Raw genomic sequence first — 24,537 nt, 5'->3', positions numbered from 1 at the left:
ACGGAAATGCTGTGGGTTTTCAGCGTTGTTCTCGCATATAAATGTTTTAGGTTTAATTTTCCTCTAAGATCATATTTCTCCTCTCTGATTGAGAAATACTTGATTAGATTTTTGGGTAACGAGTTATTATTAACTTTATACATTATTCTAGCGGTTTGAAAGTGTACTAAATCTGCGAATTTTAATATCTGTGATTTTAAAAATAAAGGGTTTGTATGTTCTCTATACTTGGCATTATGAATTATCCTCACAGATCTTTTTTGCAGTACAGTGAGTGAGTGAAGATTACTTTTGTAGTTATTTCCCCATATCTCCACACAATACGTTAGATATGGTAATACTAAGGAACAGTACAGAGTGTGGAGTGATTTTTGATCAAGAAGATATTTTGCTTTATTCAATATAGAGATATTTCTCGCCACCTTTTGCTGTATATATTTAATATGAGATTTCCAACTCATTTTTTCATCTATTATAACCCCAAGGAATTTATATTCTTCCACTTTTTCAATATCCGTTCCATTAATTTGTATTTGGTCGTACGTGTCCTTTCTACTATTACCAAATAGCATTATTTTAGTTTTACTTAAATTCAGAGATAATCTATTCTTGTCAAACCATGACTTTAATATGACCTTTTCATCCTTGACCTTTTTAATGAGTTCTTGTGTGCTTTCACCAGAACAGAAAGCAGTGGTATCATCGGCGAATAAGACCAATTTTAAGTTGTTAGTTACTTTGCAAATGTCGTTAATGTACAAGTTAAACAGTTTTGGTCCCAGTATGGACCCCTGTGGTACTCCACACGTATTGTGTAGACTCCCAGATGTATATTCTCCTAGCTTTACAAATTGTTTCCTCTTTGCTAGGTAGCTTTTAACCCAATTTAAGACTAAACCTCTAATTCCGTACCTTTCTAATTTTGAAATTAAAATAGTGTGATTAATTGTATCGAAGGCTTTTGTCAGATCCATGAATACTGCAGCTGCGCATCTTCTGTTGTCTATGGCAGTAGTGATTTCCTCCGTGATTTCCATCAGTGCCATAGAAGTTGAAATGTTGGCTCTGTAACCATATTGACTACTTGCCAATAATTCATTCTTATTAATAAATTTGTCCAACCTATTATTAAATAGCTTCTCCACAATTTTCGAGAATTGTGGTAACAAGGAAACTGGTCGATAATTTGTAAATTGGTGTTTGTCTCCTTTTTTGAAAATTGGAACCACCTTGGCTGTTTTCATTTTGCTTGGAAATATTCCAGTCTGAAATGATAAGTTACTAATATATGTTAACGGGTCTGCGATCTCATTGATGACCCTTTTAATTGTTTCCATTTCGATTCCATGACAATCAGTTGATGTTTTTGCCTTAAAATGGTTAACAATGTCAGTGATCTCCTTTTTGGTTACAGCAGTGAGAAACATAGAATTAAGATTCCTATCGATAATATCAATCCCTTCATCAATTGTGTCTTGTTTTGGAATTTCCTCTTCCAGTTTTTGTCCAATATTTACAAAATATTCATTTAACATTTCAGCTACCGCATTCATGTCATTCCTGTAAGTGTTTCCAACCATGAAATAGGGAGGATAGTCTGCTTTCTTAACGTTGTTCTTTATAATACTATTTAAGATGCCCCAAGTTGCTCTCATGTTATTTTTGTTCTTATTTAGTACGTGACTATAATATTCCCTCTTACACACTCTCAAGATAGTTGTCAACTTGTTTTTGTATGTCTTATACTTTTGTTCTGCTTCTTTAGTCTGTTGAATGATAAATGTCCTGTATAATGTGTTCTTCTTCTTACAGGCGTTTTTTAGTCCTTTTGTCATCCATGGCTGCTGGTTTTTCTTTTGCTTCTTGGGCTTTTCTTGCCAGGGACAGTTCTTATGGTAGAGCTCCATATAAGTACCAAGGAAGCTGTCATATGCCTCGTCCACATCTGTTGCACTGTAGACACTCTCCCAACTTTGTTCTTCTAGACCTATCTTGAAGGCACGGATGTTGTCCTCTGTACGCAATCTTTGAAAAGTCTTTTTTGCCTCCGCCTGTTTTTTCTTATAATGTTCATTGTAGATTGTAAACACTGGAAGATGATCACTGATGTCACTAATTAGCAGGCCACTGATGGTGTTGTTATCAAAGTCATTGGTGAATATATTATCGATGAGGGTGGCACAGTGGTCTGTTATTCTACTTGGTCTAATGATTTTAGGATATAAACTCAAGCTATACATTGTATCTATAAAGTCATCTGTTTCCTTGCACTTGTGTGAGTTCAAGAGGTCAATATTGAAGTCTCCACATATAAAAATAGTTTTTTGACCTCCTGTATGTCTGTAAACGTTGTCTTAATCCAATCCTCAAACATTCCAATCTTTGACTTTGGAGTTCTGTACACACAACTTATTAACACATTTTTGCTTTTTTCTTTACAGATTTCAATTGTTATACATTCTAAAATGTTATCAATGACAAATGACATATTCTTTACCATTTTGTAGTTCAAATGTTTGTCCACGTATACGGCCACACCTCCTCCATTTGCATTGTTCCTGTTTGCACACGTCATTTCATATCCTTCCAGCTCGAAGTCCATTCCTTTGTTAGCATTAATCCAAGTTTCTGAGATTGCTATAACTTTGAAAGGTTCTTTGAATTGATTCAAATATTGTTTAATATTAGTAAAGTTTGCGTTCAAGCTTCTGCTGTTTATGTGTATGATGGATAACTTGTCGTCGTTGATGAAGATGTTGTTGTATTGCTCCTCCGTATAATAACGGCAGTCGTTTGTAATGTGAGAGAAAAAATTTGAGTCTGGATCAATATCTTTTTCCATATCCAATTGTTTGTGATCTGTAAAGTGAAAAGTGTCCAATTGTAGATCTTCTTGTAGCATATTAAAGCTGTTTTCCTCCATGTTGGGAGACCTCAATATCTTTCTAGGTCCTTGATGTCTTTGACAGCAAGAACTCTGGCCTCTGGTCCTCCATTTGCTTTGATGAAGATTTTGCAGTTTGCACTCCATGTTCCTTGAATCTTTCCTTGCTTCCTCAGATCACGTGCTTTCTTCGCAATCTCAGCGTTGCGCTTGGTCAGGTGGTCATTCATGTAGACATTTGTTCCTTTCAGCTTCTTTCCCTGTTTCAGCAGGGCAACCTTGTATTTCCTGTTGGTGAATTTGACGATGATGACGGGTGTAGTGCGGTTCCTCCCATACAGTGTTTAGAAGACATTATGTAAACAAGACATGACTTACTGTGTTCTGTGGCAACTTTGACGTCAAACATTTACAATCACTGGGAATCTGTGAACAGCAACACAACAACACAACATTTTGCTATGGCTACTATTTTGATGATAAATATACTGATCCAAGTCGACCATCCACCTCGACAAGCGTTTGGTTACTCCGCTTTAGCTGAAAGGCGTCACCCTGATGACGTCACTTCCGGGGATGAGGCCGCACAGCGAGCGCTAGCTGGTCAACAATAAATGTCATTTTTGCGAATTTACAGTAAAACATAAATACAAACAATACATAACATATTTAAGCCGACCCTTTAGATGTTCATTCATCTTTTTCATTCCTCATTTGTCTGCATTTAGAATAGTTGTACGCGTGTAGAAGTGTAAAAGGTGTATGTGATGGATGGGAGTGTGCGTACGTAAGAGTGAAAGCTTCCAGGGAAGACTAAACGCATAGACACTCAGCGTTTATGGTGTGCAGCGGCGCTGCATGGAGGGATAAGTAACAGTAGTCATCTGCATTTCTTCACTTTGCGAGGACGTGATCAGACTGTAAGAGAAAGAATCACAGTTGGACGGCGTGCTGGGCGGGATTTTGAAGGAAGTCCATCCGTCTGTCTCTCGGAGGCTGGTGCGCTGCGTGCCAGCACAAAGCAAACGGAGGCTGGGCGGGTGAACTTGAGAGGAATGCTGCAAAACACAAACGCTCGCTAAGTTGCCGATGCCCTCATATTTCACATCACATGTCCCCTGACTCCAGGTGTGTTGGAGGCGTCTCAAAGGAAGCCATGCTGGGTCTTCGCGTCACGTTGCTCGTCGTCGGCCTCCTTGGTGCTTCTTGGCGAGTGGACGTTTTTGCAGGTCAGAACCTCTTCAGCGCTCCATCATGCATAACAATGAAGTACAAACAGCAGAGTCATATTTACCAGGTGAAACACTGACTTTACAAGAAGAAAGTTGAAAGAAAAGGCAGCAGAGAGAATAAAGTCAAAATATTAAGAGAAAAAAGTTGTATTCGAATAATTTATTTTCATACAATTTCAGCTATTTTTTTATTTTTATTTTTACTGTTATTTTTATTTTAATTTTCCCAATATTTCAGCTTTTTTCTTTGAAATTGTTTAAAATTATGACTTTATTCTTATAATATTCCCCCCAACTGTATTCTCCTGTTTGAACTTTCTTCTTGTAAATGTTCCTGTCCTAACGATGACTTTATTCCCATTATATTCCCGCTTCGTTCTGGTTTTATGCTATTATACATTAGAACTTTTAATTTTCCAAAAATGACAGCTTTATTTGTTGTTTTCTTTGTTTCTCCTAATGTTACCACTTGAACACAATGTCTTTCCGTGGGTCAGAAAAGGTTGGGCACCACTGCTCCTTATGACTAAAATGACTTTATTTTTCCTTTATTTTTCCGGCCACTTTATTCTCATAACATTGCAGCTTTTGTTCTGGTTTGAATGCAACTTTTTTCTTGTAATATTTTGACTTTATTCTTGTAAGATGCCTGGGGTTTTATTTTTTTTACATCTTCCAACTATTTTATATTCCAACTTTCAAACTTTTTCCTCAACCAAATTTTTCAAAAATTACAACTTTGTTTAGTTTGTGTCTCATAATATGAAGACTTAAAAAACCCGAATCTTTTCTTTAAATATTTCAACTTTATGCTACTTATTTTTCTTCATAATATTATAATGTTATTCTTGTAAAATTACTACTTTTTCTGGTTAGAGTTTTTTTGATGTGAGTTCTAAAACTATTGTCGCTTTTAAAAAAAAATCTTTTCCAACTGTTGCATTTTTTTTTTTGTAAGTTTTCTTCTCATAACTATGACTTTTTTCCACATAATATTATGACTTTTCCCCAACCAAATTTTCCGGAAATGACTACCTTATTGGTTGTTTTGGTTCTCATCATGTAATTTATAAAACTGTTTTTCTTTAATATTTCTGCTTTATGCTCCTAAAATGACGTGATTTTTATTGATAATATTACGAGGACAAAAACAGCTGCCGGCAGGAAGTGGCCCCCAGGCCACAGTTTGGACACCCGTGCTTAAACCCAATGGGAATGTGGGAACATTCTCAATGTTTATACTGCCAGTTTAATTATTAGCAGAAGATGAGCTGCTTGCAGATGCAACTATGCTGACCTCTTGTGGCTGAACAGGTTAAGGCACACCTGAAGGAGATCCTGGTAGGATCTTCTTCCACGTTCGTACACCTGCAGAGGAGAATTGGACACAAAGGTTTCAGCTTTTATTTTCTACTGAAGTGGAGAAGTGTAAAAGTGCACTGCATGAAAATACGATAAGCACGTCTTTGTGTCGTGCAAAAGCACACTTTTGAATGCAGCTCTTATGTTGGATTATTTCATGTGTCCAGTGAGCATCTACCTGGTGCATATGGTTTACTACACCATGGGGGGCATAAAAAAATAAATAAAGTGAAAATATTAAAATCAAAAATTACCACTCGGAAAAGTGGTAATTTATTGTAAAATTATGAGGAAAAATAACATCATTTTAGTAGCATAAAGTTGAAATATTCAAGAAAAAAAGTATATATTTTTTTTAAAGTTGTAATAGTATTAGAAACCAACAAAACGACAAACTGAAAGTCGTAATTTTTGGAAAATTTGATTGGGGAAAAGGTTACAATGCAACGAGAGTAAAGTGAAATATTATGTGAATAAAGCCAACATTTCCAGAAGCAAAGTGGACTTCATTTGACTTTACCAGAAGAATCCTGGTTGAATAAAAAAAAACATGCAAAAGCAGACATGGAAAATACAGCTGTGTCAAAACATGAAGAGAAATAAACGCAAATAAACTTGATATGTTATGTGGAAAAATAGTACACATACATCCTTTTTTTAAATGCAGTAATATTATGGCCAACCAACAAAACAAAATAAAGTTGTCATTTTTGGAAAAATAGGTTGGATAAAAGTTATAATACTATGGGAATAAAGTCATATTCATGAGAAGATCATTTGACTTCATTTGACTTTACAAGAAAGTAAATGGAAATAAACAACTGTCATTTTACAAGAAGAAAGTCAAAATATGAAGAGAAAAATGTCTAATTAGAAAAAAATAATAATAATATAATAACACTACGAGGAAACATAACATCATTTTAGGAGTGTAGAGTGGAAATATTAAAGAAAAAAATAATTTTAAGAAAGTCGTAATATTGTGGGAAACAAACAAAACAACATTAAAAAGTTGTAATTCTTGGAAAAGTAGGTTGTGGAAAAAGTTATAATATTACGAGAATAAAATCAAAATATTATGGGAATAAACTCAAATAATATACAATTATATATTACAATTATACAATTTACAAGAGGAAAGTTCAAATAGTTGGAAAATAAAAAAGCAGCAAAAAAGGAAAGAACAGCTGTAATTTTACAAGGATACATTTAAAAGATGAAAAGAAAAAAGTCTTAATCTGACGAGAAAAAGTGCTCATTTTATGAGAATAAAGTTGTAATAATATGAGGAAGCATAACATAATTTTAGTCGTGTAGAGTTAAAAAATTACAGAAAAAGCCGTCTAAAAGTAGTAATATTATGAGAAACAAACAAAGTTGTAAAATTTGGAAAATGATCTTAGGGAAAAAGTTCAAATTCCATTCCATTTTCCTCCGCTTATCCGGGTCCGGGTCGCGGGGGCAGCAGTCTCAGTAGGGAAGCCCAGACTTCCCGGTCCCCAACCACCTCCTCCAGCTCCACCGGGAGGACACCAAGGCGTTCCCGGGCCAGCTGTGAGACATAATCCCTCCAGTGTGTCCTAGGTCGTGTCCTAGGTTGTGTCCTAGGTCGTGTCCTAGGTCTGCCTTCTATGAAGTTGATATTAACAATAAGTTTTTTCCAGCTATATGACAAAGCTAAGATGAGATACATATAAGTTGTTAGCATATTTCCATGTGTTGCTTTACAAAAGATCAAAGGTTCTTTCCCTGTGACTGGAGCGTGTGTACTGTACTGTACTGTACTCTACTCTACTGTACTATACTCTACTGTACTGTACTGTACTCTACTCTACTGTACTATACTCTACTGTACTGTACTGTACTCTACTCTACTCTACTGTACTATACTCTACTGTACTGTACTGTACTATACGCTACTGTACTCTACTGTACTGTACTGTACTGTACTATACGCTACTGTACTATACTCTACTGTACTGTACTATACGCTACTGTACTATACTCTACTGTACTGTACTGTACTATACTGTACTGTACTATACTGTACTGTACTGTACTATACTGTACTGTGCTGTACTGTACTGTACTCTACTGTATTATACTGTACTGGACTCTACTGTACTGTACTATACTGTAATGTACTGTACTGTACTCTACTGTACTGTACTATACTCTACTGTACTGTACTATACGCTACTATACTATACTCTACTGTACTGTACTGTACTATATTGTACTGTACTATACTGTACTGTACTGTACTGTACTATACTGTACTGTGCTGTACTGTACTGTACTCTACTGTATTATACTGTACTGGACTCTACTGTACTGTACTATACTGTAATGTACTGTACTGTACTGTACTGTACTATACTCTACTGTACTGTACTGTACTCTACTCTACTCTACTGTACTATACTCTACTGTACTGTACTGTACTATACGCTACTGTACTCTACTGTACTGTACTGTACTGTACTGTACTGTACTCTACTCTACTCTACTGTACTCTACTGTACTGTACTATACTGTACTGTACTGTACTCTACTGTACTGTACTGTACTGTACTGTACTCTACTGTACTGTACTATACTGTACTGTACTGTACTCTACTGTACTGTACTATACTGTACTGTACTGTACTCTACTGTACTGTACTATACTCTACTGTACTGTACTGTACTCTACTGTACTGTACTGTACTATACTGTACTGTACTGTACTCTACTGTACTGTACTATACTCTACTGTACTGTACTGTACTCTACTCTACTCTACTGTACTATACTCTACTGTACTGTACTGTACTATACGCTACTGTACTCTACTGTACTGTACTGTACTGTACTATACGCTACTGTACTATACTCTACTGTACTGTACTATACGCTACTGTACTATACTCTACTGTACTGTACTGTACTATACTGTACTGTACTATACTGTACTGTACTGTACTATACTGTACTGTGCTGTACTGTACTGTACTCTACTGTATTATACTGTACTGGACTCTACTGTACTGTACTATACTGTAATGTACTGTACTGTACTCTACTGTACTGTACTATACTCTACTGTACTGTACTATACGCTACTGTACTATACTCTACTGTACTGTACTGTACTATACTGTACTGTACTATACTGTACTGTACTGTACTGTACTATACTGTACTGTGCTGTACTGTACTGTACTCTACTGTATTATACTGTACTGGACTCTACTGTACTGTACTATACTGTAATGTACTGTACTGTACTGTACTCTACTGTACTGGACTCTACTCTACTGTACTGTACTGTACTGTACTATACTGTACTGTGCTGTACTGGACTCTACTCTACTGTACTGTACTATACTCTACTGTACTGTACTCTACTATACTGTACTGTACTGTACTGTACTATACTCTACTGTACTGTACAACACTGTACTGTACTGTACTGTACTGTACTGGACTCTACTGTACTGTACTGTACTGTACTGTACTCTACTGTACTGGACTCTACTCTACTGTACTGTACTATACTCTACTGTACTGTACTGTACTATACTGTACTGTACTCTACTGTACTCTACTGTACTCCACTATACTGCACTGTACTGTACTGTACTATACTGTACTGTATTATACTCTACTGTACTGTACTATACTGTACTGTACTGTACTGTACTCTACTGTACTGTACTCTACTCTAGTGTACTGTACTGTACTATACTGTACTGTATTATACTCTACTGTACTGTACTATACTGTACTGTACTATACTGTACTGTACTGTACTGTACTCTACTCTACTCTACTGTACTCTACTGTACTGTACTATACTGTACTGTACTGTACTCTACTCTACTGTACTGTACTGTACTGTACTGTACTGGACTCTACTGTACTGTACTGTACTGTACTGTACTCTACTGTACTGTACTGTACTGTACTCTACTGTACTGTACTATACTGTACTGTACTGTACTCTACTGTACTGTACTCTACTGTACTGTACTGTACTGTACTGTACTGTACTGTACTGTACTCTACTGTACTGTACTGTACTGTACTCTACTCTACTCTACTGTACTGTACTGTACTGTACTGTACATACATCAGTACTTCTTTGGCATGAATGCATCCTTCAGTTGATTCCAACTTTTCATCGTCACACTAGTTTGCACATTTCTATTGTGTGAATACTCATACTGTAGTAACACAGAGACATGTACTGTAGCTGCAATGAAATATCTACTTGGGTGTTTGCTTTCCAACAGATAAACACGGAGGAAGCCGTGATGGACTCGCCCAGACACCGGAATCCCAGCCTGCAGATCACCATGACGACAGCTTTGGATACAAAGGTGGCGTACATACGTTCATTCATGCGCCTGCTAACTCTTTCATTCATCTCCGTATCAGACCCGTCCCTCGTTAGTCAAGCTTAATCGCTTCATCATAAGTGAAGTAGGACTCCTTTATAATTCATAACAGAATATTTGTGTAGTTAGAGCATAGAAAACCTGTTTACAACCTTCTAAATTCATTTTTTAAACATTACTAGAACCTTCTAGGCATGAAATAACACCTGAACAATTACTGCCACCTAGTGAGCGATATAGAATACTACATTTACAATTTGAATGCATGCAACTTTTTGTCTGAATATTTTGACTTTATTCTTTGGGAAATGCTTTTTTTTTTTTTTTTTTTTTTTTTTTTTTTTTTTTTGCATTTTCCAGCTCTTTCAGATGGGAATTTCAGCAATTTGGATTTTATTCTCCTAATATTTAGATCTTATTCTCGCAACAGTCTAACTCTTTCCACAACCTAATGTCACATCTTGGCTTGTGGTGTTGAGGCGACCACCTCAGTATGCAAAGAGACGAGATGAGGCCCGATTGCAGGTACAAAGTATTTATTTATTCATAGAACATAGGTAAGTTTCAGGAAAATATCAGTTCCTGACTAAAAAGGGAGAAAACCAGCTTTTTGTGAAAAGCTCAAATATCTAAACAACAATACCAACATAAAAAATGCACAAGAGGGGTTGTTTTACATCAAGATAAGCAATTATTTACAAGTACAACATCAACTATTTACAGTTTTCAAGTTTGGAACTAAACTGTGTATGTGCACGCGTGTGCATGCGTGTGCACGCGTGTGCATGCGTTAAAATGTCCCTGCAATACGTAACCTTCTGCATGCTACACTCCCCCACGCTCTTCCACTTCCTCCTTGCTGTTGAGTGCGTTAAAACGTGCAAAAGATCCCTGCCGAGCTCTTAGCAAATGCACTTCTGCCACCTTGTGGCCGTTTTTGTGACCTCTTTTAATGTGCAATAGCGTCATCACCTCCTTTTGCCTAAAAAACCCATAAAAGGCGTATAAATAGGTCTTTGGTATAGAATGAGTTCGTAATAAGACCAGCGGCAGGGCTCCAGCAATCAGCAGAAACAAACACAAGCAAGGGTAATGCTCCAACGCAAGACAGATACCACAAGCTCAACTAAATAATCAAACACAAAATGAGATGCACGTGCTTTGGAACGTGAACGTACAAGAAACAGAACGTGGCACAGGCAAAACAGGAAGAACTACAAAATAAGAGCATAAAACCGGAACCAAGGCATGAAAGTGAAACTAAGCAAACCGTCACGCAGGCTACAACACAGCGCCTGACACTCATTTTCCACAAAATACAACTTTATTTGTTTTGTTTGTCTCAAAACAATTTGAAGCCTTTAAGAAAATAACGTCTTTCTCCTGTAAATATTTGAACTTTATGCGACTTAGATGAGGTCATTTCTCCTCATCATTTTATGACGTTAATACAACTTTTTCTCATTCGATTAAAACTTGTTTCTCCTCATATTTGGACTTTATTTGCGTAGAAATGACTCATGATTTGCCATTTTTTCTAGTTTTCTTAGTATGTTTTATTTTTTTTTAGAATATTCTGCAGGCCAATAAAAAACTTTGGACACCCCCGTTTGAACCTTATTTAAGTCCAGTGGAGTCTTAGTGTTATTCATTTGTTCCAGAAGGTCAGACAGCAACCAAAAGCTCGTCTAACTGAACATATGACACTGGCACCTCGTCAACACAGTAGTAATTTATTGACAGTCCCTGGTGGTCAGAGCAGCACTTCCTGTGTGAGCTCCCCGCACCATGGCACAGCAGTCCGGGCACGGTGAGGGGGGACTACCCCTGTAGCCAAATATCTGACGTCCAACCGGGAACTAACTTAACTCCACGGTACACCGCGGACATGTCTGCATGGTGGTGTTGCCTCTTCTTTTCTTGCGGGTGGCGGGAGTCGAGTGGCAGTCTGCTTTGAGGCGCATGACCGCACCTACCGTGTTGGAGTGTGGCCCAGAGTTACCAACGTCATACGGCATCGGCCCGATCTCGTGGCAGAAGCTGATATTTTCCGAGCTTCGAAATACAGTGGATCCCTAATTTAAATCCATTTCATCCCTTCCAGAAAGCCAAAAATGTAAACATAAAACAAAAAGTAGAATACTACATACCAAAACAACGTCTATGAATGCGTCTTCTGAATGCCTTATGTTCGTATTTTACTCCATTTCGACGTTTCTATGCGTGAAAATGCATATGTAAAATTTGCTTAAATGTATGTATAGTACTTTATTTATCTCACAGCGGGGAAATTCACTTGTTACAGCAGCAAGCAAGATACGCAAGTAAAGAATACATAGTGACTACAACATGGTTCAGGTGGTGCAGGTGTTGTAGAGCCTGACAGCGGTCGGTATGAAGGACCTGCGGAACCTCTCCTTCTTACACCGTGGGTGTAACAGTCTGCTGCTGAAGGAGCTGCTAAGGGAACCCACAGTGTCATGTAGCGGGTGAGAGGTGTTGTCCATGATGGATGTCAGCTTAGCCAACATCCTTCTCTCCGCCACTTCCTCCACGGAGTCCAAAGGACCGTCCAGGACAGAGCTCGCTCTCCTGATCAGCCTATTGATCCTGCTCCTGTCCCTGTCCATGCTGCCCCCTCTCCAGCAGCCCACAGCATAGAAGATGGCTGAGGCCACCACAGAGTCATAAAAGGTCCGTAAAAGAGTCCTGCACACACCAAAGGACCTCAGTCTCCTCAGCAGGTGGAGACGACTCTGGCCCTTCTTGTAGAGGGCGTGGGTGTTGACGGACCAGTCCAGCTTGTTGTTAAGGTGAACACCCAGGAATTTGTAGCTGTCTACCAACTCTATGTCCGCTCCCTGGATGTTCATAAATGTGCATATCTTTTCACTGATAGAATGTAGTCAACCACAAAACAGCGATGATTTATTAATTCATATATTTTTGAAAAACCGTGATAGAGTGAAGCCTGGAAATCAGGCATTACCAGCCTTTTTTCTATCTTTTAGGTACTGTCTCAACATTGGATAGAAAAATGTCAGACATAAGCCCCCACAGTGGGTTGGATTCGAGCCCAATTCCCTGAGCTGCCAGGCAATAACAGCACTTAATACCAGTTGAGCTGCTGCATACATCCTCACTTGCCTTAAACCAACAAAGACCTTCATTGTGCAAAATTGTGACACAAGCATTTACACTGAAACGCTGTCGTACCTTAAAATGTCATATACACAAGCAGTACGTGGGGGCCGTGGGCCTGGGGCCTGGGTGGCGGGCGGGTGGTGGGGAGTGTGTGCCCGGGGGCCAGGTCTGCAGGGGGTGTGGTGCTCGGCCGGGGGCTTGGCCGCTTGTCGCCGCCGATCTTTGTGCTTTACTGGGCTGTTGTCCGCGTCTGTGCCCCCCCGGGTCTGTCTGCGGGTTTGTCAGGGGTGGTGCTCTGGTGCGTGGGTGGTGCGCCATCGTTCTGGGAGCGGGGGTTGTTCTGGCTTCCGGTGGCTGGTGGGGTCCGGTGGCTGGTCTGCTGCTGGTCTCGCCTCCGCGGCTTGGGGGCGCGGCACTCCCTCTACGGGGATTGGCTGACCCGCAGCGCCGTGTGGTGGGTTGCTTTGCTGCTCGTCCGTTCGCCCGCCCGCTTGCTCATTTGCTGGCCTGTTTAATGCAGTATCATCATTGTGGTCGCTGATGTTATCTTGTCCTCACAGACGTGCTGATGTGGTCCTGTTGGTTTCTGTTGTTTTGTTATTTGTTATTTGTTATTTTGTTAACAGTTTTGTTATTAACTGTTGTTGCTGTTGTCCTTGTCTCTCTCTTTCCTGTCCCCCTCTTGTCCCCGCACTCCCCCCTCTGTTGTCTTCTCGCCTCTTCTCTATCCCCTCCTGCTCCGTTCCGGCCTCTTCAAATGTGCATAATAACAAAACATCGAAGTTAAATCAATTCTGTATAACAGAATTAACTGACTTTGAGTGTTTCAGACATTATTATTTCTTTCAATTAACTTCAGTTAGTCATTATTTCATTTTTAAAAAACGCATGTGCCACAGTGCTTCCTTAATTTAATTTAATTTAATTTAATACGCAGCATGCAATAACTCTCTTGTGTGCATATTTCTTTTATTTTATTTCTATTTAATGATAGTTTTTCTGTATTACCATACATGGACCCAAAACCTTCAATTGGGCTTTCACAGGCTATTTTTTTTTCATGGTGAAAATGTTTTGATGTCATTTTTTCTCCTGTAAAGATGAAAAACATTTTTTTTTCTTAATCTGTGAGCTTTTATGCCCAAACCAGAAAAAAAAACCTGACAGCAAGACTGTGAGAAGTTGAAAGGCTTTTCTTTCTTTAAAGAGACTCGCTACCCGTCTGCTCATTTGGAGAGGGATGGCGAAGAGAAGAGATTCTCCTGCTGTGATTTGGGTGAGGAATGCGTCGTGTGACGCTGAGCGGCTGTACTGAGGTGCGGCGACAAACAGGCAAAGATACAAACGCGCCTAAGAGCTGTCGCAGATCATAAGACAAGGGGAAGGTGAAAAAATAAGAGTGAGAAGATGAAAAGGAAAGTGGTTGGTGCTGCTTGATGAATTGTTGCTAAAGTCTCATTAATCAACACTTCAGCTACATTCCACCGTCAACGTGGAGAAACCATTGAAAAACGGTCTCAGTCCTAAAATGTGTTTGGTTGCCATGAAGGCAGACATGTCTTTGTGTCTACGCTGTTGTCACCATCTGTTCCGGGAAAATACTCCCGATAGATTTGCTTTGAAATGTGAGCAATGGTAATTGCAAAGGCCTTCCATGTGTGACACCAAACAAAGAACATTCTCAGCGAGTAAGGATGCATACTCTTGTTGTCTGTGCTGTGGCGAGCTAATTAGGGAGTTTCAAAAAGAAAACTGCACGATAGGAATGTCCATCCATCCATTTTATTCCACTTATCCGGGTCCGGGTTGCGGGGGCAGCAGTCTCAGTAGGGAAGGCCATACTTCCTGGTCCCCAGCCACCTCTTCAGGTTCCACCGGGAAGACATCAAGGTGTTCCCAGGCCGGCTGTTCCCTCCAGCGTGTCTGAAGGACCTCACCAGGGAGGTGTCCAGGAGGCATCCAGACTAGATGCCCGAGCCACCTCAAGTGGCAGCTCTACTCAGAGCCACAGAGATGCTGTGGCATGACCTTAGCAAGTGGAGCAAGTCCACCTCTGAATGGATGAAGACTTTGGAGTGGTCTAGTCCAGGTCCTGACCTGAATCCTATTGAGATGCTGTGGCATGACCTTCAAAAGGAAAAGCCTCCAATGTGGCTGAATGACAACAATTCTGCTAAATTCCTCCCCAGCGCTGGAAGAGACTCATTGTAAGTTGATTACAGTTGTTGCTGCTGAGGGGGGGCCCAACCACTTATTAGCTTTAGGGGGCCATCTCTCTTTCACACCACTGTACATACTGTTATGTATTGCAGTCATCCCTCACCGTAATGTGTTTTTTTAAAATTGATTAATTAATAAATGACTGCTGTTTCATGGTTGCCTGTGGTGTATCATTAGTCCAAAAACATTGAAAGACGACGGTATATGTAGTATTCTGGCCACTCGGCATCAGTAATGTTCCATTATTTAGACGCAACATTAGATTACTGTCACACTGCATGAAGTGAAGTGAAAATGCACATCATGGGACACGTCTATTCCGCCTATGAAGCCTTCTGTAAAACCTCCAAAAAGCGCCAACAAGGCTCCATTTCCATCATGTGAGCTGCATATGAACCACATTGTTATTATTATTGTTATTAACATTGTTACACCCAAGAACTACCTTACTGTAGTAGTGACACCTCACCACACCACAGCGGCTAGCTACTAGCCAGCTAGCGACTAGCTTCACCACACACTCGCTCACAACGCCTGAGGCCACGAGCGGAAAGTAACGCTACATATTGGAGCTGCCGCCACTGCTGCTGTGTTTTTGTTCCTTTCTATGTTGCTATGTGAAATCAATGCACCCAGGAAGGAAGTTCCCAAAATACTACAAGTATGACATGTTATCATGAATGTACCTGTTACTACACGCTCACAGCATGGATGGAAAACCACTAAACCTTCTTGGGGCTTTTTGGACGTGTTTTCTTAGGCGGGATCCCAAAAAGTGTACTTTTCCTTTAAGCAACAACAACAACAACAACAAAAATCGGAGGAGCCGTTTGAGAGCCAAAAAGAGATGGCTCTTTTTAGGGAGCCAAACTTCCCATCACTAGTGTATACGGTACATACAGTATGTTGTTTAAATAAAATGACATGAAATGGCAGTGGTGAAGGGTTTATTTAAAAATGATACTTTGTTGGAGATGACTGCATTCACCTACACAATTTAATGAGACGCATCACACACATCGTATCAAAAATGCAGCTTGGAATATTAATAGTTCCACTTGAGGTTTGGCCCTCCCCCAGTTCACACACACACACACACACACACACACACGCGCACACAATGCTGTCCTCATTGAGGCGGTCGAGCCAGCAGGGGGCGTGCTTACATCTTGAGAATAACAAATCCAGTAAATCCAGCAGTTTTTTTGTTTTTTTTCTCGACTGGACTGCACTTCCAGGTGAAAGAGAGACTATACACCAGATTTTACATTTGATATTTTATTCATATGCCTCAAGCATGCAGTCATTTCTGCAACATGTGTCATTTCCAGACACAATATGTTCCGCATTACACGTCTAATGCACTTGCAATGATATCTAATTTCCCCAGTGGCAGGCCGGGAGGTCATGGGGTGACAACACGGATCGATTTCTGGCCATCTTAAGACGACTGGCTCATTAAGATGCCAGCCCCGCCCCCTTCTTTCGCTATAGGTGCTGCCTGGGCTGTGATTAAGGTGACATTTCTTTACTGCAACAGCAATTCATGCAGAAAAGGATGTATTTTTATGTTGGTAGCGATGGATTGGTGCGAGTAATGCGCATGCTCGTTATGAGCAGCAATGCAGGCTTCATGCAAACGTGAACGCTCGTGCGCTAAAGAGTGGAATCTCCTGTCCTGTAAAAAATATTCCGATGCCAGCTCTTCATGCTCTCAGATTAAAACATCTTCAGTCATTTGGGGCCATGTTGGGCAGAAACTTCTCAGTCTGTTTGTTGATGGTAAACGCAGCCATGTGGGACTTGTACGGGTGTCAAAAATAGGTGACAATGTTTTGCAAGCTACTCATTTAATTTCTACTAGGTTACACTCTGTGTGTATGCTAGCGGCCCCGCCCTGTATGACCGACAAAAGGGCTCACTCCATTCATGCCGTTGTTCTATGAAAGAAACGCGCCAAGTTGCTGAAACCCATGCACAGAGTGAACTCTCTTCCTGCCAATATATGGAGGCGGGCAAAATGACTGAATCATTTTCATTTATCGTGTGATGAATTCATGTATTTATTGTCATCCCAGGCCTAGTGCCCACAAGACTGAATGAGTCATGTTCAATATCGCAAGGTCTTGTGAATAATGTTTTCATTCTTATAATCCTTCTTAATAAGACTCGGTTTATTGTCTTTATTTCTTGTCTCAAATGCAATGTTCACATATTTGGTATGATTCTGTCCTGTGTTTTTTCTGTCGTTGTACATTAGCTTAGCTATATTGTAAAACACTTTTAGAGATTCACTTTTAGAATTTTAGAGAAACTCATTATTCAATGATTTATTTATTTCTATTTATCATGTACTTTAATGTATCATTTAGATTTATAATTATTTCAAATGTATAATGTATATCATTTTTTAAATACAATTTTTACATTTAGAATTCATTTAATTAATAAAGTAACCAGTATCAGATTGGTATTATGACTTAAAAAAAACATGTCTTTTTTCAGTAATATTTCAACTTTATGCTACTTTAATGACATATTTCCTTAATAATAATATTACAGGTTTATTCTCCTAAAATGGACACTTTGTTTCTTGTTTGATTACCACTTTTTAGTCTTAATATTTTGATATTTTTCATGCCAAAATGCCTTCTCGCAAACGTTCTTCTGGTAATTTTGACTTCATTCTTGCAACATGAGAGCTTTTTCAGCAACCTAATTTTCCAAAGTGTACAAGTTTATGTGTTGTTTTGTTTGTCTTATAATATTACGGCTTCAAGGAAGTCTTCTTTCATGAATACTTCAACTCTGTGCTGCAAAAATGACTTTATATTTCCTCATCATATTATGAGTTTATTTTCGTAAAAATGCAACTTTGAACATTTTGGGTTTATTCTCATAAAATTACATTACATAAAAATTATTATTTTTTTTTTACATTTTTGCTTTTTTTCCCAATATTAAGCCCTTTAAAAAAAGAAACATATTTTCCCTTAATATTTCAACTAATGATGATATTTTCCCTCATAATATTACGTTATTCTCGTTAAATTAAAACTTATTTTTAATCTATCATTTCTTTTATCACTAAATCGGATCGGTATCGCCGATACCAGCCTGCCTTTTAGTCAGTATCGGCTCGTAAATGAAACGAGTGGTATCGACGACTACGGTGTGACTACGGTCCACCTCCTCCACCGCCGACGCGCACCTCGGCTCATCCAACCAGCATTCATGCTTCCGCTCCCCAGCAATCTCGGTTTGGCTTCACATTCAAACCCACACGCCTAAAAAAGTGTCTGCAAGTAGCTTCGGTATTTGCAGCCTCTTCCCTTTCAAATCACCGACAAATGCCATCGATGGGACTCAGTGGGCGATGGACGCAGTGGAGTTTTGGGAGGACTTGTTAGACCCGAGTGGACAACACGCACTTTATCTTCATCGAGGATTCATGTCAACTTTAAGCAGATGCTTTTCTTCGAGCAGCGGGTCTGAGCTCCCACCCGACCTGTCCTTACTCAAGTAGGGATTTGAATGAACTAAACTGCGGCGAAACGCGTGATCGGAGTGTGGATTATAATCCGTACTCCCGCTGCGTCTCCTGTTCATGATGCCGGTGTGTTTGGCGGGGATTTACTGTCTTCTGGCGTGGCTGCACCTTTCTTCAGGTATCTACTGAATGCTTGTTACGTATTTGAGGGGAAAATAGATGATGCACATCATCCTTTGTGCTAAAATGTTCACGTATGTTCCCGACATGGAAGAGTCAAAGGTCCCAAAGCAGAGTGCGTGTGGGTACCACTTTATGGTACCACCTTATGGTACCGTACACTTTCTGGTACCAGTGTTCCACCAACATCTCTGTTCATTTTGCATCAGTGTATTGATGAGCGTATTCTGCTGCTTCCGTGTCTGAAATCACCTTCCAGAATGTTCTTCTCACAATTCGCTGTCTCTAGTCCGATCACAATATATTTATTTGTATTGTCCACAGAAAATACAACTTGATTTTCTTTTGTTTGTGTGTCATTGTGACATTTAAAAAATAATGTATGCTTTATGCTACTAAAAGGACATCCTTCTCCTCACAATATTTGAACCTTATTCTCATAAAATTGCGACTTTTCCTCCTTAAAAAAATGATATTTTTAGAATGGTCAATAATAAACACGATCATAGTATTACAAGTTCATCTCCTAATATTACAATTTACGACTTTTTTTCTCATAATATTTTGAATTTATTCTCATAAAATTAGAGCTGTTTTTTTAAATTTTTTGTTCTTTTTAATTTTTTTTAATATAAGTATTCAAATGACGGCTGTATTTTATTACATTTTTTACATTTTTGCTGTTTTTTTAAAATTGAATTTTCCAATTATTTCAACTTTTTTCTTGCAGATTTTCTTCTTGTAATTTTGACTTTATTCTCTTAACATGATCACTTTTTCTGCAACCTAATTTTCCTAAATGTACATCTTTATTTGTTGTTTTATTTGTCTCTCATATACAAGTAATATTACAACAAAAAAGTATTTTTTTCTGTAATATTTCCACTTTATGCTACTAAAATGACGTTATTTGCCCTCCTTATGTCCCAATGTTATTCTTGTAAAATTTCAACTTTTTTTTTTTAGATGACAACTTTTTTGTCTTAATATTTTGACTTTGTTCTTGTAAAATTGCTGCTGGTTTTTTTTTATTATTTGTGTTTATTTATTCATTTTACATTTTTGGTGTTTTTTTTTTATTTTCCAACTATTTCAACTTTCTTCTTGTAGATTTTCTTGTTAGAATTATGACTTTATTCCCACAATATTTTGACTTTATTCTCATAACATTAAATGTTTTTCTGAAACCTAATTTTCCAAAATGTACAACTTAATTTGTTGTTTTGTTTGCATTATTCTATTGCCTTATTGTTTATCTTATTTCATGAGCATTTCAAGTCTAAAATGCTGCTAAAATGACATTACGGTGTATTTCCTCATCATACTATGACTTTGTTCTCTTTATTCCAAATGCAGCTTTAGTTTTCGTTAGAATGCGACGTCTTTTCGGAATATTTTGACTTTAATCTAAAAAAATTACAGCTGTTTTGAAAATTTTTGCTCTTTAAAAAAATCAATTATTTGTACTTTCTTCTTGCAATTTTGAGTTGTTTCTCTTAAGTTTCAAACATTTTCAATAACCTAATTTTCTCAAACTTTATTTGTTGTTTTGCTTGTCTCTCATAATATTATGACTTTTAAAAAAATTATATTTTCTGTAATTTTTTAAATCTTTATTCAGACTTTTTTCTAAAATCACTGTTGGTTTTTTTTGCTGTTTTTTGCATTTTTGCTTTTGTTTTTTTTTGGTGTTATTTTCCAACTATTTCAACTTTTGTCTTGTAAATTTCCTTCTTATATTTTGACTTTGTTGCATAATATTTTTACTTCTTTCTCGCAACTTTATAACTTTTTCTGCCACCAAATGTTCCTAAACGTACAACTTAATTTGTGTAGTTTGTTAGTCTCTCATATTATTTTTGGGGTAATATTACAACTAAAAAATGTCACGACGTTGTCACAACATTATTCTCGTAAAATTTCAACTTTTTCTCTTTAGATTACAACTTTTTTCTCTCAATATTTGGACTTTATTCTTGTGAAATTACTGCTGATTTTTCCGTTTTTGCTGCTGTTGTTGGGGTTATTTTTGTTTCCTTTTTAAATGATATTTTAAGAATGTGCCGCGGGCCAGTAAAAAAACACCCGCAGGCTGGGAATGGCCCCTGGGTGCCACTTTGGCCACCCCTGGTCTAGAGGCTTGATGGAAACAAGAAGCTGGAGGTGAATGGACCAAGAAAAGAATGCGTTGCAGCCAAATGACCAATCAGTGTATCCGCCTTAAAGGTACACGTGTGTGTATTAGTTTGTTTCTAATGTTGCATCCTCTGCGGGTTTTGGTCACCTTTTGTCTGTGTGGCCCCTGGTATCTCAAAGTATCCTTTGCACGCCTCTTTTTACGTCGTCCTTATCTCGGCAGTGGACGCTAATTGCCGTAATAGGTGTTGGAATGGAGAGAGAAGGTTTAAGTGAGAGGATGTTTTATGCATATAGGTGTGTGTGTGCGGGTGCATGCGGCAGGGGGGCTGCTGGTTAATGAGGAAGAGCGTGCTGGCTGGAGCAGTCCCAGTGCACCAGTCAAACCAGTGCATTTGTGTTATTCTAACTGGATGTCATAGCCTTGCCGCAGGGTGGCCTCATTACTAGAAAGGGCTTCAAACATCTCCAAGTACATACAGTATCCTAAAGGACACTTTTGGAAAGGGAAGGGGTCTATAGCGTAAACTTCTCTGTTTCATACATGAGCAAAAGAGAGCAGTGTGGAAGTGGTTTTAGGTGCTATTAGATCTTTGCCTTGAGTGCAGGGAAATGAACTCCAGCATTATTCATGACGCTAGAGTGCGACAGAAAGCAAAGAAATGTTCTTCCTGGAGCTCAGTGAGCTGTTGCTAATATTTTGTTGACTCACTGAAATGAATGGAATGAGCAAAACACACTGGGACCTTGGTTAGCATCATTAATCCTTTGCAGAAGGTCCGACTCTGACCCAATCATGGAAATCCAATACATACCTTCCGGACACCCTCAAATGTTCACACAAATACATTTTTATAGTTTGGGAATGTATATGAATTCGGAATGAAAGGGATAAATGCACATTTAACATCACTTTTACCTTCATTGATGACGTGATTGTTGACAAAAGACACCAGCTTGAGTTATGTCTTGAATTCAATAGTTTCTCACCTTCTTTATCAAAATGCTGCCACTTGCAGCTTTCTTTTGCAGAGGCTGTGTTAGTTAGCTGAGAACTACAGCGTCAGCCAATGATGACATCATGACTGGTGACGGAGCTGACTTCCGGTTCCTGTTTCAGTGTATGAGAAAGCTAACAGGCTGCTAACAAGGATGTTTTGTGATAAAAATACATGAAGAACACGGTTGGACTCACCCCACGTATGAAAAACAGAAGACACGCTCCATATTGTACGCTAACCAGAAAATGTACACAAACCAAAAAACGTGCTAACCGGGGCGTACGCTAACCGAGGCTCCACTCTAAATGCGTATAAATGACGAACGAAAGTGATAAATGAACATTTAATTTCACGTTGACCTTGATTGAAGACTTGATTGTCGGCAAAGAATTTTGCGATATTAAAATACGGAGTTTAAAAATTCTGTTTGCCAAAATACAATGTTTTAAAATTCACTTTATACAAATTCAGTGCGGAAAAAATAGTGCGTTTTTCAGCAATTTTTATTAACTCAATTTTAAAACCCCATTTTTTAACAAATTGATTTTTTTAAACCCACAAATTTTTCTTAAATTAAATCAAATTAAATTAAATTAAATTAAATTTCCTAAATGAATTGTTTTTGCATAATTTGATGTAAAAACATATTTCATAAAATTGGAATGCAGTAAATAAAAGAGTCAAAAAAATTTTTTGGTAATAAAGGAACAAGTGAACCTTCATTATTTTGCAGCCGTGATGAAAAGAAAAGCAGAGACTTGTGGCGTAACTGCTAGTTAGCCAAGAACTACAGACGGAGCTGACCTTTGGTTCCTGTTTCCATGACTTAGCGAGCTAATAGGATGCTAACGAGGATATGTTGTGATAAAAGTACATTGGGAATACATTTGGGCTCGTGTGCACATACCGAGGCAGAATTTTGGTGTACATTTTCAACATTAACTAAAACACTGTCTCACCAAGGTTGCATTTTATTGTGAAATATTGAGTGCAAAGCACATGAAAGGAGCAGTTCTGAATACAACAGCAACAAAATATGTTAAGCCCCTTCCAAATGATTATTCAAACAATATGTTTGGTTTTGCAACGATGTGTTGACTTTAAATAATCTTTGTTTGTGAGAGGTTCCCGAGGTTCCAACTCAGACTGAGTCTTTCGGAAAAGAAGAAACTCTTGTGCATCTTAAAAGACGTGAAATGTTGTGCTGAAGCCGAGTGAAAGGCAGACAAAAAGGCACCTGCCTCGCTCACCCTGCAGACAAAGACAACTGTCAGTCGCGTTAGCAGCTTCATCCATTCCCTGCAAACTTCACACACTTGACTGATGCCTTTATTTTTAAGGCTGGAGGAAGTCATCATTTGCATACCTTTGCATAATTCACTCCACAACTCTCCCATAACGTCACCCAGCTGTGGTGGGAGGAGTTTCACTTTTTTTCCTCTGTTTTGATGTTTGTTTGTGCTGACCTCTCCACATCAAGAGCTGGAAAGTAAAAAGACCATACCATGCCAATCATACTTACCAACCATACCCACCAACCATACTTCCCAACCATGCCAATCATACTCACCAACTATATCAACCATACCAACCAACCATACCTACCAACCATGCCAATCATACTTACCAACCACACCAACCAACCATACCTACCAACCATACCAATCATACCAACCAACCATACAACCATACCAACCATACCACAATACCAACCAACCATACCAACCTAACCAACTAACCAACCATACCAACCATACCAACCAACCATACCAACCAACTATACCAACCAACCATACAACCATACCAACCAACTATACCAACCAACCATACAACCATACCAACCATACAACCATACCAACCATACCAACCAACTATACCAACCAACCATACAACCATACCAACCAACCATACCAACCATACCAACCAACTATACCAACCAACCATACAACCATACCAACCAACCATACCAACCATACCAACCATACCAACCAACTATACCAACCAACCATACAACCATACCAACCAACCATACCAACCATACCAACCAACTATACCAACCAACCATACAACCATACCAACCATACCAACCAACTATACCAACCAACCATACAACCATACCAACCAACCATACAAACCATACCAACCAACTATACCAACCAACCATACAACCATACCAACCATACCAACCAACCATACAACCATACCAACCAACCATACCAACCATACCAACCAACTATACCAACCAACCATACAACCATACCAACCAACCATACCAACCTAACCAACCAACTAAACCAACTAAACTCTTACGAGTGCTCCAACAGTTGTGTCTAGAAGTCATTTGTGTTGTCCTGATTGCTTATTGACTCTTACAGACAGCAGCAAAGTCTTCAAAGTGCAACAGGAAGCTGAATCCACTTCATTTCTTCAGCTGACATCAAAGCAGCACATTTGGCTTCTGATGACAGCATCACATACTGTAGTTGTCGTGTTCCATCTTTCTTTC

At 38.7% G+C, this 24,537-nt stretch overlaps 1 protein-coding gene across 4 annotated transcripts in view; it reads left to right on the top strand.

Annotated features, from left to right (window-relative positions):
* The window catches only part of LOC129168651 (roundabout homolog 1-like), a 174,540-nt gene that overhangs the window by 35,230 nt on the left and 114,773 nt on the right, over positions 1-24,537 (top strand). For 3 of the 4 annotated variants that reach the window (XM_054754142.1, XM_054754140.1, XM_054754141.1), the window contains 2 exons: positions 4,013-4,113; positions 9,756-9,842. In XM_054754142.1, the coding sequence (XP_054610117.1) occupies positions 4,013-4,113; positions 9,756-9,842 (188 nt within the window). Of the gene's footprint in view, positions 1-4,012; positions 4,114-9,755; positions 9,843-18,417; positions 18,893-24,537 lie in introns of those variants that run through there. The other variant, XM_054754143.1, reaches the window with a different exon arrangement.

This window comes from Dunckerocampus dactyliophorus, chromosome 16 (genome assembly GCF_027744805.1).
Source record: "Dunckerocampus dactyliophorus isolate RoL2022-P2 chromosome 16, RoL_Ddac_1.1, whole genome shotgun sequence".
NCBI classification, from domain to species: domain Eukaryota; kingdom Metazoa; phylum Chordata; class Actinopteri; order Syngnathiformes; family Syngnathidae; genus Dunckerocampus; species Dunckerocampus dactyliophorus.
The sequence above is the reverse complement of the archived record's forward strand: the minus strand, read 5'-3'. Positions and strand labels throughout refer to the sequence as shown.